The sequence below is a fragment of the Trematomus bernacchii genome, unplaced genomic scaffold (assembly GCF_902827165.1).
Source record: "Trematomus bernacchii unplaced genomic scaffold, fTreBer1.1, whole genome shotgun sequence".
NCBI lineage: Eukaryota > Metazoa > Chordata > Actinopteri > Perciformes > Nototheniidae > Trematomus > Trematomus bernacchii.
The window spans coordinates 4,178,339-4,194,470 of NW_022987828.1; the positions used below are offsets into that span (position 1 = coordinate 4,178,339).

The 16,132-nt window shown below is 38.7% G+C and overlaps 1 protein-coding gene across 2 annotated transcripts in view; it reads right to left on the reverse strand.

Moving 5' to 3' along the window:
• Window positions 1-12,998, reverse strand: part of pde10a (phosphodiesterase 10A) — a 63,943-nt gene extending 50,945 nt beyond the window's left edge. For both annotated transcript variants that reach the window (XM_034152173.1, XM_034152172.1), the window contains exon 1: window positions 12,928-12,998. In XM_034152173.1, coding sequence (XP_034008064.1) covers window positions 12,928-12,997 — 70 coding nt within the window. In that variant the 5' untranslated portion in view covers window position 12,998. The remainder of the gene's footprint in view (window positions 1-12,927) is intronic.
• Between the last annotated feature and the right edge of the window lie 3,134 nt (window positions 12,999-16,132).

The window sequence follows — 16,132 nt, forward strand, 5'->3', positions numbered from 1 at the left end:
GTCGCATCAGTTGAAGAACTGTGTAGATTACGCAGCAGGGATAACATTTTGTGTCCCAAAGGGCCCAAGGGTGAGTGTCCACTAATAATACTTCAGCTGCCTGCATGTCCCTCCAAAAGAAGCGCAGCACTGGCTTGTCAACAGGAAACGGGCTGATCTGCTGAAGGTTGCCTTTTATGGACTCACTGACAGTAACAGCATGTGTAGGGAACCTGAGGAGGATGATGGTTCTTACTTTCCCTTTCAAAATGCTTTTATTTATTTGAAAACCAGACCTGTCTGCACATCCAACATCTATGACAAGCCTCTTGCTAAGTTCCATGTTTCCCTAACAGCACAGCCTACATGTGAGGATGAGGAGAAGCTTCCAACATGGCTGGATCACCTCCTTCTCTACCTCTATCTGCCAATGGTGCTCCGGAGCTAAAGGAGAAGGAGTGATGAAACAGGAGGAGCGGACAGACTAACTGGATAATCCGACCCAATTTGGTGCAGGCTGCATATGGTAAATACCAGAGTCTAATTCAGGCTAGACAATTCATTAGCTTATCTTTCAAAGACAGTTTGTTAAATGTATCTTTTTGAAAGGCCATATTGTTACGTGACATTGAAGGTATGTGTATCTTCACACAGCTTACGGTCTTGGAAGACCAGAAGCTGTGTGGTTCATAAAAACATTTTCTTACTCAATATGAAGCCACGATTATTGTTTTTATTTTAAATCGTATAATGTCGGACTTTTTTTGCCGTCCGCGAGGAAAAGAAATGGGGCTCAGAGCCTCAGAATACTGAAATCTGTATTTTTTAAATATATTTTTCCTTCTAATTTGTTATTCTTTTCTAAATAACACACTGTTATTTACTCAACAATAACACACAATTATCCTTGTTTTTATTTATTTGTTTAATTCTATAATCTCTGGCTTTTTTGGCGTCCGTCAGGAACTGAATTTCAAAATAAAATAACCGGAAACAGATACACACCCACTGAACTGATTACCCAAGATCCTCAGCTATGGTTTAAGCTCGGTGATTGGATTGTTTAGCCGCAATGCACGTTGGGATATGGTGTTTATGCAATATGAAATCCGAAAAACATTTAAAAGAAAAAAAGAAAATAATACTTTAATCCGAGTGTGCTTGATTTTCTCTTTGAAAGTCATCACATAACGGCATTGTAATACACGGTTCGGCTGCATTAAATATTACACATCTGCCGTAGTTCTTTATTTATAGAGCCCTGATTAGAAGACTTCTGGACAAACTGGAAGAACTGCCACCAAAACTGAATATGTGACGTGGATCATAAATATATCAGCAATTAAACAACATCTTCAATTTCTCTTCACACAATACGTCTCCTTGCAGTATCAACATTAATTCGGCTGACTTTTATATTTGATCCAATTGGTAGATAGGTTATATTTACCCCATAACGGTGCACAGCTGATATAAAAGGACTTGTATGATTGGCTGATGGGAGACACATCTATGGAATCAGAATTGCAATAGCTTACCATTAAATGATGGATATACCTTTCTGTCTGTGATGTTTTTACAAATCAGATATTAATGTGTAGAAGTAAAACATGTGAAATAATATAGCAATATCCTGTAAAATGATGTGAAAACATGAATAAAACTACACATCTTCAGATGTTATACATACATACACTAATAATACAAAGTTATTATTAGTATGCTGTGTGTACCTTGTGTGCACCGTCTAGTGGTTAAAGCACATTATTGAATTATTTTTTAAATATGTTATATTTGATGAAAAAAATATTAAGAGTACATACTTTCATAGGGGGAAAGTAGAAGGTCAATGATAGAAATATAGAATATAAAAAATCAAGAAGATACTGTAAGTGATCTCTACAATAAAACAGTTTAGTGCCGGATGTACAAAGATATTAATAGGAGGATGTGCAAAACAGAAAAACAAATTAACCTTTATTTAAACATTAAAGAATACTTTAGGTTAAGGTCTTCTTTTAAATAAGAAAAAAGCTTTGGGGGTATCTACAGATAAATATTAAGCTTGACAAAGTACTTAACGTCTAATATATTGCTTTCCTGCTATGTTAACTATGTTGAAGCACTGATACACATTAATTATACTCTTATGTATGTAGATAGTATAAGAAATGTGCAGAATATGTTTAATGGTGGAGGTATACACACATATTGATAGATGTCTTGTAATGCACTGTTGAGGAACCTGCGACCCAAGTTTTTCATTCATTGCATAACTACACCGTAGTTGTGTATATGATATGTCAATAAACCTTAGAAAATATTGAAATCTTGAAAGGGATGTGCAAAATAGCCATTATATACAGTCTTTAATTAACTATTAGTAGAGAATAACGAGTAATGAATATACTTTATAGGGATCTGCAAATAAATGTTTAGTCTTCTCAAGCACCAACTAATATCTCGCCTGATTGTTGGCACTTGACAATCACCTTCCTGAATTTTACTCAGGTGTAACTAAAGTCTGATTTAAGGGTTGTTTATATTTCACATCATTAATCAGAATCTGCAAAGTAACTAAAATAAATGTAGTGGAGTACAAATACCAGGTTAACCTCTGAATTGTAGTGGAGTAGAATTACAAAGTAACAATGAGCTGTCATGTGGGTATATATTAATGCTGTCCATTATGGACACAAGCAATTTTCACCCATTTATTAATTATATGTTTTCAATTTGATAACACCAATGTGTTTAATACTGGCAACTTCTAATTGTGGGAAAAACGAAAACGTATTAACACCATATCCCAACGTGCATTGCGGCTAAAACATCCAATCACCGAGCTTAAACCATAGCTGAGGATCTTGGGTAATCAGTTCAGTGGGTGTGTATCGCAATGATGCTCGAAATGTCCCATATAGGCCTACGTTTGTTTCCGGTTATTTTATTTTGAAATTCAGTTCCTGACGGACGCCAAAAAAGCCAGAGATTATAGAATTAAACAAATAAATAAAAACAAGGATAATTGTGTGTTATTGTTGAGTAAATAACAGTGTGTTATTTAGAAAAGAATAACAAATTAGAAAGAAATTATAACATTTTTTAATTTTAATTAAAAAAAATACAGATTTCAGTATTCTGAGGCCCCATTTATTTTCCTCGCGGATGGCAAAAAAAGTCAGACATTATACGATTTAAAATAAAAACAATAATCGTGGCTTGATATTGAGTAAGAAAATGTTTTTATGAACCACACAGCTTCCGGTCTTTCAAGACCCGACCGGACAAAAATACGTGTTGCAGGCACGAAACACACTACTAATAGAAATACATTGCTTTTAAAAATCGTTCTGTGTGACACGAAAAAAAGGGGAAAATCGTGTTGGTGAACACGAATCAATAGATTAAATGTCGTGACTATAACACGAAATGCCGCGAGACTGGGTTGGTATCTTAAACTAAAGGGATCCTATTTACAGCTGGTCTTTGTAGCAGTCTGGTTTGTAATGGTGGTTAATTTGAGTTTTACAATAATCAAATCAATTCATAGTCAGACCCTTAAACTGGCAACGGCTCAGTCAGAAAGGCAAGCAACAAGAACATTGCACTCAGCAGATATTTGACAGGTGTTTCTCCCTCTCAAACAAAGAAGAAAAAGTCTCACTCAGTTCTGTCTCCCCGCTCCCTTATAGTCACGATGGCAGCAAAAGGGAACAAAAACTGTGATTTATTCACTTCAGGGAGTTTTTAAAGTTTGTGTTATGTTTTGTTGAGTCATATCAAAGTCAAAGTCAATTTTAATGTCAATCTTTCAGTTTGTGTGTACAGACAGAGAGAATGAAATGACGTTTCCAACAATCCCGAGATGTATGTATTCTAACGGCCCATTTAGGGATGGGAATTGCAGTTTAGATTTATAAATGCTGTGGTGTGTTTCATTGGTTTATCCACTTACAATATACAAATATAAACGAAAGTATATGTACTAGAAAGTTGAGCTAGGAAATGTAAATTATTGTGAGTGGACTGTATGGCCGATATGGATTGCTCATCTTTATTTTTTTCTAATATAATGTTAGCTAAAGTGATGTTTGTTGATGGTCTCCAAGTTATTTTATTAACTTGGAGTATATAATGTTATTATGACTACAATATTTGATCAACAAAGCTGCAACAATTGGAATGTTTTTTTTTTGCGGTACCAGTGAAGCTTCTTCTGTTTAAAAGAAGAAGTTCCATGTGACCTATTGCTACTCTACACCCTCACAAAACCAACAGTGGGACTTCATGGGAAGAAAGACTGCAGGGCAAAGACAATAATAATTTTACTTTGGGGGGAGCAGCAAACGGGTAAAAATATGAAAGAAACAAATAGACAGCCTACAGTTCTGTAATGCTAAAATATTGACTACTCCAAAAATATAATATAATATATGAATATATTTTTTAAACTTTGAATACAATTCAAGATTGCCATTATTACTATTATACAGAATGTGGGAAAGAGTGCTTTCGGTCCTATTGGGATGTTACACTGCTTTTTCTTACTTTTAGAAAGGTTAGAAAAAAGACTGATGAAAGCATACATATCACTACAGCACTAGAAGAATGTCATTTCATTTTCATTAAATGCCAGATTAACAAATGTTTTCAGAATGATTAATTATGTAATCCCTGCAGGGAAAGTCTCATACCATGTATCTACATGGAGATCAAAGGTCAGGGCAGAGTATAGAGCCCTGGCAGCTGAAGGGTATTCTTGTGCATCATATCAGCCTGAAGAAGGTCAATCTAGGCGGTAAAAAAAATCGTCCATCCATCGTGAGTTTGTAAGTCAACTCTCAGAGCAGCAGAGCTTACTCTGACTGCAAAATAAAGCGTTTGTAAAGTCAGAGCAGTGCCAGAATGCCTCCGTCTAAATACAGAGCATCAGACAAAGTGTTAGCAGTAAATGTGGACAACTGCTACAGCTGTGGCTGAATGGTATTACGCTAAATGGATAGTAGAGTAAATAAATACAGATCTTTAGACCCAAACTATAGGGTTTCTTCAGATGAACTGATGCAAAATGTAATGTGTGCTTTTAAGATTCTTAGTAAATTTGTCAACAGAAAAATTATAAATGAGACGGATAAATGTCATCCTCAGATTTACATTTCTCGCTAAAAGCAAGATCTCACTCCAATTTGTTGTGCATTTAAAGCTTGTTTGCTACATGTGTTTAACAAACTACAATGAGCAGTGAGTGGACTACATTTCATGGCGTGGTCAATGATGAACATGCATTTGAACAGTTTTAATGCAGCAGTTTACTGAAGCAGTGGAAGCTGTCGTCTGCTGCATGCTGACAATTTAATGTGACCGTATCACACCTCTAATGCTCTCAGTGTTTCAACTCACAATGAGAAGAGCACAATGGACAGGTGGTGCAGATGTGTGTGGAGCGCTGCAGTGGAGGGAACTGCAGAAAGCCCATGAATCAAAAGAAAAAAGAAAAAACCTTTAAATGGGTGAAAAAAACGTGATGAAAGAAGTGTGCAGGGGGGGGGCGGGGGGATTGCGTGTATCTGCGTCAGAGCTGGAGCCAATGAAGTCAGAGACGGGGCAGGCTCGAGCAGGAGATGCTGTTACTGCCACTCACAGCACCCGCCTGGGCCTCATGGCCTCTACGTCACAGAGCTGGCACAAATTATGCCTGGCTGAACATTTGTCACACACATGCACACACACGCGGGCAGATGTAATTTATGTGCATTAAACACATATACCGCAGCATTTTAATGGCATTTGAATTAGTGCAGCAGACGTGTATTTCATTCCCTTCAAAGCCCAATGTACAGTGCTGAAAATGGAAGAACATTTTGAACATCTTTCAGCAACATATATTATTATTTGCATCTTATTAACATTAAGCTAATATAATGTATATAAGTGAATGCAGCATATAGCCTGGTAGCTGATGCAACCGCCAATATCTCCAGAGGAACCAAATGGCTACATAAATAATACATAGAACAAGGCCACCGACTTCCATTAATTTAGCTGAAGGTGCAGGGAGAAGTGAAGGGTTCCTTTGAAAATAAAATCATCTTTGTTTAATTTTTGTACCATCTAGGGAATGCCCTTCAAACCAGTGGTGTATTGTTCTGATACAATATCACCCTTTCTGCAATTCCCTAAAATGGTCTTATTTTGCACTCAATAGGACCAAGCGGACTAGTGTTATTAATTTTAAACGGCTTTAATTTTTATAAACAAATTCACTTTTATTGTGTATTTCAGAAAACACACACACACAGAGACAGACACACATTAATTAAACACACATTTTGATTACTGTATAACAATTATGTACAATTTGTTAGAGAACATTATATATGAACTATTTTAGGTTTCAAAATGTAAAATGTATTATATTACTTAAATATGAAGTCTGTTTATAAAAATATGACACACAGTCCAATATTCATTCACCAACACACACACAACATGTAGATTAGTGAGCAGTGTTTTCGGTTGGCACCACTTCTGACCTAGATGTGACCTAGATGATTATCACATCAGGCTCTGAGGATAAGCATGCGGTCAGAAGGTAGAGAAAAAAAAAAAAAAAAAAATGACCAGCGCTGAAACGCTTGGCTGACGTCACCGGGCCGTGTGAAACGCTTCACTGTGCAATCTTGTAAAACTGCATGCAAACAGGAGGTCAGATGTGTCTCCTCAGATGTGCGCATGAGTGAGGGGCATGTGTGATCATGTGTTGAGCACACATGCATGAGAAACAAAGAGGCAGCTGCAAATACTGTCCTATATTTATCATATCTTTCTTATCAGTCGTTTTTTCTGCCGGTTAGATGATTTTCATCAATCAGGCTACAACATAATTCACATTTAGTATATTTTTGTCTCCGACGCCGTTAGAACAGATGAGAGCAGTAGCAGCAGCCTAGCTGGCAGGAGTCACATCCTATAGGTGATGACGCAAGCCTGAGACACAAGCCATGACCTCAACAGCTCCACATCAAACCACTTGGGGAATGTAAACGTAATACATTTACTTAAAGGTGGGGTAGGTAAGTTTGAGAAACCGGCTCGAGATACACTTTTTGTTATATTCCATGGAATGCTCTTAACATCCCGATAGCAATGAATATCTTAAGTGCTTTGACAAAAAATCCATAAAAAAATGTCATCTGTGGAAGCCGTAGTACTGTAAAAAGCACGACCAATCATTTTAGCCGGCCCGGCTAAAATAACTGGATGGCCTACCTGCCTGTCAGCCTTCCATCTGTGCACAAACTTATCTCGTGCCCTCATTGGTCATGTGCGCGTTCGTGTGTGTTGGAGGAGGGGCTCTGTAAGGAAGTGGCAGATTTTCTCCGGTTGTGTATTTTCAAATTCTAGCGATCTCGAGCCGGTTTCTCAAACTTACCTACCTACCTTTAAGTACTGATTTAAGGTACTTTACTAGGGTAATATACATGTTATGCTACGTTAAACTCCTCTACAGTTTGGTGGAAAAAACATTTATTTTCGTCCCACATTTTTGGATATTTTAGTGAAAATTACATTGCAAATGGAGATTGATAAAAACAGATATAATCAGCTAACACACTATAATATATTAAAGATTCAGCTCCCCAGCAGTATATAGTAAAAATAACCTCATACGTATAACCCAGCTGCAACTTTAATGACACATTACTTAATATATTACAGTGATACAAATTTTTATATATATGTAATAAATGCTGCATAATGACTCATTTTTGCTTTTAGTAATTTAACTATATATTGTACTTAATTACATTTAGAAGAATTTGAATGCAGGACTTTATATATGACAGAGTATATAGTGTGGTATTTCTACTTTACTTAATTTAAAGATCTGCATTACTTCTTCCACCTCTGCATCAAACCATCACTCTGATCTCGATCGCGCACGCACACACGCACGCACGCACGCACGCACGCACGCACGCACGCACGCACGCACGCACTGATGAGTTCTACTGGCTTCACAGAAGTGAAACCCTATCCCTCAGTGCTATTGGATGCTTCAGCTCTGCTCGCTGAAAACACACATGCTGATCTCCCAGCTGAGACGCCAACGACGTCAGACCAAACGTAAGCCTTTTAACCGCCAAAAACAGTCGGGTCATTGCTCACGGCTGAGTGATGTCACACAGTCTGTCAGTGTGTGTCTCGTGTGACGCTGTACGGTGTGTATACAGTGAGGTGCTGATGATTGACTGTTTGACTCTGCTCCTTGTGCAAGCATTACACATGGACACACCAAGAGGAAATTATCTTAATACAACAGAATATATATTTAATTACTTTTTTCAGGTTTGATGCTTGTGCTTTTTCGTATGCCCCTGATTGAATTTACCCCAAACCTGACAAATCTGACAAAGAATATTACTCTTTTATTTCAATACTATTTAAAAACATGATTTAAATTGGGCAAGAGTGGTGCAAAGTACACATTGTTTTTTCACATTGAATCTACTCAGAACAACCCAATTACAATGTAGAAAATTGACAAAAGTGGCATTTGTCATGTAAAAATAATAAATGATTACCAACTTTTGTTCTGTTCCATTCAGTGTTAAAGGAAGCTAGTGGAAAAAACCCACTGATGCAGCAAAACAGAGTCAGTGAGATGAAGCTTTACCTTAATTCGTATGAGTTGATATGAATCAATTTGGTGCCTTAGGGAAGAAATGCTTTCAAAAATGAGATGGAAAGAGAGCTCCACATTGAGCTCAAAGAATTTGGGGATTGGCCGGGCGGGAGCTGCCTGCAGCCTTCATCAGACGCCAAACAGGGTCAGTATGAATCTTAGGTGAGAAATATGGGTGCTGACGTACAGGCCTGTCAATCTCTCTGCACAGCAGAACTCAGAACAGACTGAGACGGCCGAGCAGCCAGACGTCAGGTCTGCCTGTTTACTGATAACACATGAACACAGTCCATTCATGGCTAAACACACTTAAACACACACACACACACACACACACACACACACCCACACAAGCCTCCTTGAACCCTTACTTACCAGTGAAACCATAACAACTTTTTTTCAGATTTTTGTATTTTCTAATTCAATTGTTCTATCCAAACTTGCAACAAGATGACTTTGGATATTACTGATATTGAATCAGTAACAATTTAAAAGGAAAAAACGTCAGAGTAAACTAACAACAATAATTTCACTTACACAAAAGACTGGGATTGTTTTTCTAATTCTGTTTTCTGTCTTCTGCTAGTTCACATGGAAACTTTTTTTGACATTAGAAAATCATATAAATATTTTATTTTGTGGAACCTTTTAGTCGTGATCACAAAGTCTGCAAACGATAATAATAATTTAAGAGAAAATACATTTGTTAGCCCATAGTTCCCGGCTGCATGCTCAGTGATGGATTTCTCTGACGCAAGTCCCTGTAGTTCATCTTTATACTTTGGCCCCACCTAGTGTCTGTCTGTCTTTCTGTCTGAGGACACTGATGTAGACATATAGACATATAATAGATAGTCAAACTACATAGAGGGCAAAGGTCAACATTTGGTATAATTAAACACATATCATGAAATAAAGATTTGTTTTACTCTCATACCTGTAATTGGGTGCACTCTTCTGACCTTGCAATACATGTTAATACCACTAAGTGGTATTCTTGTACAAGTTGTTCCACATTACCATCCTCCAGTCTGAATGATTTTATTCTCCGTTTGTTCAAACTCAATGGTCGCACTGTTCACAGAGAACAATAGTAATAATGTATTCCAATAAGAGAAACATTCAGATTAAAAGGATCATGTTTATCTTTGCACTTGTGTATGACTGTAATGGAGGGATTTGCAAAGCTGTGGGCCTGCTGACCAGCTGTGGTGAAGGCTGGTGGGCGAGGGGCCGGGGAGGGGGGGGGGGGCACCCAGGAGCGACCCTATCATCTACAGCTCCGGGCTGCTCACCAATAGGCAAGACAAACAACGCTTTGTGGTTCTGATATGAATCTCCATGCCTCTGTTTCTACAACTACCCTCCGGGCCTCACTGCGGATAACTGAGCGAACAAAAATGATCTCCATGAGAAAACACGAGCCTGAGCCCCCCCCCCCCCCCCCCCCCCCCCCCCACAGAGGACGGTGAATGGGGCAGCAACAGTAGCAGCACCATGGTGACTAGTGCTAGATTCTGTGCACAAAAATACATCATGGCTGTTTTTGTATTAGTCTGCTTTTTCTAACAGCAGCCATTTTGTTTTGACAAACAATTGTATAACACAACTGTTATTTTAATTCAAGATCTTCAAAGCTTAATATTATATTAAATTATATATTTTCTAGTTCCTTCATACATCACTTTTAATCAGAATCAGAATCAGAAATGGGTTTATTACCAGGTAGGTTCACACGTACGAGGAATTTGAATAAAAAAATTCAAATAAAAAAAAAGAACACATATAGCAAACTATATTAAGAACACTGTAATAAAACATATAGTAAGATAGCAATAAAATAAAGCAGTAATTTATATTGAAATATAATGCAATAAAAAATAGAATATAAAATATATGCAGTAAGCAATATATATATAAGTTTGTATTAAAAGCCTTAGTGTTATTGTTTTAAAAACTACATTAGCTTTGACCTTATAAAATAGTTCTGCCACCCTGCATTAAAGCATGCAGGATCTTGAGTGGGCAGGGTTCAGTGGGTGTGTACCGCCACCCCCCCCTGAGTAGTCACAGATGCCCGGCACAGTCGGTGAAGGAAGCGCCTGGCTCTCCTTCTGTGTTAGCCAAGGAAACTCTCACTTTGGGCATGGACCCAAAGAGAAACCGAGCCAAAGACTGTGATGCAAACAGGTCACGTCTTCAGTGAAAACAAACAAGTGTGCAAGCCGAGGAAGCCACAATGTCTATAATAAATCCTGAACTGCAACTATGAGTTTATATTGAGGTCTTAAAGGGTCAATAAAGTTACACAATGTTCACCTACAGTGGAACCTAACCATGCAGATTTTATTTTTGACATATCTATTTGTGAGGTTTCTACATCCACATGGAAGGCAATTACAACAGTGTTTGTGGTCTTGTTTCATTGTACATTTAAATAAACAGCAATAAATCTTTCTAGAATAAAAGTTTCTCAGGATATTCCAGAGCTCAGCTCACAGTTTACAGTGATTTTTATTGGAACTACTTTATACCAATGAACTTCTGGAAAGATATGTTGTGAATGTTAAATGTATAGAATTCATTTCTCATGGCTCTGAGCACAACAAACTAACTGCCATCCACCTCTAAACCATTGGCCTGGAGGTTTATATCACAGAAATGGATATCTTGAAACCCTGGCCATCAAAAAACATGAATGCCTTGGTATTACTAAATTAAGCAACTTATGTTTAACTGATCATTTAACAAAAATAGCCATTTCTCTTGCTACAGCACCTAAAGGCAAGCAGGAACGTACAACTTACAAAAGAGCCGAACCAGTGTTTTCAACTACACAGATGAGATAACAGACACATTGAGGAGAGTAAGGCATTACATTCCTACTAACATATTTTCTTCTTACTGGCTGCTCTGTATTAACAAACAATTTGACCACATTAATATGTTATACTAAGCCACTGTGATTATTCCCATGACTGAATTAAAACTTCCATTTCCAGGTGTTTAATTTCCATGTGACATGACCTGTAACAACATTTAGTGTTTGTAGTGGCCTCATTTTGTGTCTGTTATTATGTATACATGACGCAGAGAGCAGGAAGGTAAGTAGCAGTGTAAAATAACACTTTTCTACAAAATGCAGGTGCCACATCAATCAATAAAAGCCAGTCAGTGGCTAGGACCGATTGGTGGCACCTGTCCCTTCTGGTGAATCCCCTATCTTGTGTCTTAACATCTCTGGTTAGAAAGTCAGTCAAACAACCAAAAAGAGACACATAACAGTGTCTTTCAGTCTGGATGTCTTGCAGAGTGGGGGGTATTAAAGGATTACAAAAAGAGAATTTGAATATCAATTACTCAAGAAAACCTTTTTTTTTCTTGTAAAACTTCACAGTGAACATGAATAAAATAAATTGTACATTTTGGATTATTTGCTCATCATAAGAGCATGCAAGAAAAATGCAACATCTCTTTCAAGAATTCAAGGTAAACTGATCTGAATAGATGACATACATAGTTATTTGTGCATAGGCAAAGTATTCCTTTAACATGTCAGTGTTTGTTAAACCATCCATGACTGTAGACTATTTGGTGTGACAATTTTAAGTTACTTATTGTTATTTTCTATTTCTATCTCTGTGCACATAACAAGGCCATTAACATGCCAGGCCCCTGGGTGCGCGCCAGGTACACCTTGATGGTACACTTTGATGGTACATCCCGTTGTAATTATCCCAAATAATTCACGCAGTGCATAACAATAAATGAACCCCACCATCACAACAAGACTCAAAATAACCCCCATTACTTAAATCCAGGTTCTGGATCATTAGGGTGCCAGAGTGATGCCCCCCCCCCCCTACTACAGTACCCACCAAGTTGGAGTTCACCAAGCCAGCACAACTCTGATGACACACTTGCTCTTCGCAGCAAAACCTGATGTCACACACTGGGGATTGATGAGAGATTATAAAAGTAATCCACAGCAACACAAAATAGCTTTTTCTAGGGATTAAAATGCTTGTTTTAGTGGTAACTGTGATTGCATGGCAACATTTCACTGCACATGTTTAATACTGTGTGGATTCATTGAGTGAGTACAGCACCTGGTGCCTCTGACTTTGTAATAAGTAACATTTGGTTCAAATTTCGAAATGCACAGTAGAAACACCTTTTATCAAACAGCCCCTGAGAGTACCACATGCCTACACTCTAGTAGCAACTTTCCCACTTTAACTTCTGACCATAACTCCTACCTGGGTCGCAGCGTGCAGCTGAAGGTCCCTCAAAGTCCTGGTCGTCAGGACTTTTCCGTTTCTTCGACATTTGCTGCTCCCTGTTCGAGTGATGGATCTATCCGCCGCTGAATCGATATCTGCTGGTAACGTGAGACACCTTCAACCGGCAGGATAAACAACACATACAACAGTCTGGGGGATGCGAGAAGACAAATGCGTGTTAATCTCAGTCTCAATCATTCAGATCCCTTCTCTGTGTCCTCTTCCCAGCGTGCCGTGTGCGCAAAGTTACCATGTGGTGGCCAGCCGAGCACCTGGACACGCAGCGAGGCATGGAGCCGGTCAGCTCCCTCAGATTCCCGCCGTGATCGGACACAAGTGTCTCCACGGACAGTCTACTATTTCTATTGACAAAGGAGAAATATTTGCGGATAAGGTGATTGGTCGATCACGTGCGTCGCCAATTACGCTTGAACCCTGCTCAGATGGAAGTTACGCACTGGAGGCAACTTGTTGATCCGTGTCTTAAGGTGGTGGTTGTCTTTCTTTCTTCTTCTTTTTTCATCCATTTAGATTTTTCGACGTGCTATGGGATGTGCTTTGCTTGAATCGTGCTCGGCGACGTCAGACTACAAGTCTAATCAGGCACTGATGACGCACAGCCGACACAACGGGAACTCTTGGGTATCTCGAAGAGTATAGGCCAATGTAAACGAAGCTTATCCATGGTCTGCCCGCCAAAGTACGCCAGAGCGCGTGGCACCATTTGAGCTGCGCATTTAGTTGCGGGTAGATAATTCTCTCTGACAACATCTGTGACGGAGGAGAGGATCCCTTCCCAGCGTATTATAGAAAGCACTGTACAGAAGTGCGATACGACACCTCTTATTACAACACCGTCAGTCCAGTGCGTAAAACCTGCTAATCCATCTCCTAAAGAATATCAAATAAATGCTCCTTGTGTTATTGGAAGGACAGGTTAGCTGTCACATCAGTGTGCAGGAGCCAGAGAGAAATGTGGGAATAAACTGTGAATAACTACACCAGCAGAGCCGTGGTATGGTACTCCAGAGGAGCCATTAATGACGCCATCGGGCTGGCTTTTTCAAATTGCTTGATAGTTTTGCCCTCCGGTGGACTCAGCTTTTAATGCAAGAAATGTAATAAAAAAACCTCTTCTCTTTTTCTGACGCAACAAAGGACTGTGCGTGCATTAAAGAGATTTCCACTTGGATAAAACTGCACAAAGCTTCTCAGATTATCACTGACTTGTACTTTTACACATCCACGTGCCCTTCTGGAGATGGGTGGATGACACCAGTTGAGCAACACCCCCCCCCCCCCCCTCCTTCCCTTTCTCCTCCTCCTCTCTACATTCTCTCGTATGCTGATTTATTTATGAATACTCCCGGGTCGGGGGATCATATTCCATTTACTACATCTGGTTTAGATTTCCAGTGCAGCACCTACCCACAAATGTGTCACTTGGATGTCAGTTTTGAAATTCAAAAGCTGTTTCCCTTTTTGTGCGTCTACTGTATATGCGCACATCCTCGGGTTTCTTGCAAAGAGCTACAGTTGCATTCATGCCAGTGACGCTTGTATTTCGTGGTATTTTCTGAAGGCAAACACTGCTCTCTCTCTCCCTCCCTCCCTCTCTCTCTCTTTCTCTGAATCTCCCCCCTCCCATCCCGTTTTCACTGCAGCTACTGACGTCAAGACATGCTTGCGTCAATGCTCCCTGCTTTGAGAGCTTTTTTTCACTGGGATCATAATAGGATTATTAGGTTTAGAGAAATACCCTGCCTTCATGGCTTTATAGATTTATTTATTTTTTAAATATCCCATTATCTTTTCCTGGTTTACGCATTATTTCTTATAGAGTGAAAAATGATTGGATATTTAATTGGCTCTTACAGCAAAACACGGACAAAAGGGTTCAATATCAATCCACAATATGATGATGATGCTTTTTCCTTCAAATAATTTGCAATAGGTTATAGCAATACACCTACACCTTTACCTTTAAAAACATACTGTATAATAATAAATCATCGAGATGGATAGTATTTACGGACATGAATCTGCACGCCCTTTTTTGGTATTAACTTGTCTGTGTTGATTGATTTGATAACATTATGTAATAATACTCACTTAATATCTCCCCACACAGACAGACACACAAGCAATAGTATACACACACATTAACTGCACAGACCTTTCACCAGTGCATTGACATTGAGATGCAGTTGTGTATTACATTTAGGGGATTAGATGTCTCTTGCTTCCTGTCAGTCTGGGCTGCTGCTTGTACAAGGAGGGACGTCATGATGTCCTTTTTTTCACTGACCTTGATCTTCTTGGCTGAATGGACTTCAGCCATAATGCTTTTTTTCTTTACGCTTTCTCAGCTCGACTCTAATCAAACACCATATACTCTGCTCACATTAGTATTGTTACGTTTAATGTATTCAATATACTTAATTTCTGAGTGTTGGAGAAATCTGCCATAAAGATGTTGGCTTTCTCTCAAAAAAACACAAAAAATTAGTTTGAAAACCTCAACAGTAATGCCTCTTTCCAGAAATCATGACAAAGTTACTCAAAATAATTCAAAAACCATGTTATGATCAGTTTCACATAGGGACTATTTTCTTTCTAACAAAATACACCTTCCAACTGTATAACTACTTGACCTTCTCCACCTCAAGCTGTTCAATATGATACATTATATAAGTATACCAGGAGAGATAAATGAGTTCTCTACAAATGTACTGTATCTGATCAACTCCGCCTGAGGTCATCTAAGGTCAACCACCAGCAACACTAGAGAGGCACATGAATATATCCTGTGTGATGTCCTTCCTGTGTGAAGTCTGTGGAGACAATACAATGGTTAAACCAGAGTAAAGATACTGGTATTTTGCTAATAAGACAATACGCGGTATAACTTATGTTATGTTCTTTACAGGCTCCACAGGAGTGCAGACGGTGTGGCTGACTTTACTGTCTTCAAAAGGATGTAGCAAGCTTATTTCTTAAGCTAGAGTAGAGAAACTGATATCATATGACAATTTAAAATCAGAGGAACGCACTGCCATCAGTCATGTCATGATATCTTGTCTGGAAGTTGGACCGCTGAATAACAGACAACATTTTTGGCTGATTTCTAACCTCTAGACAAGCTCCCTTAACATGATTGACTAGCTTCGGAAATAAGCAG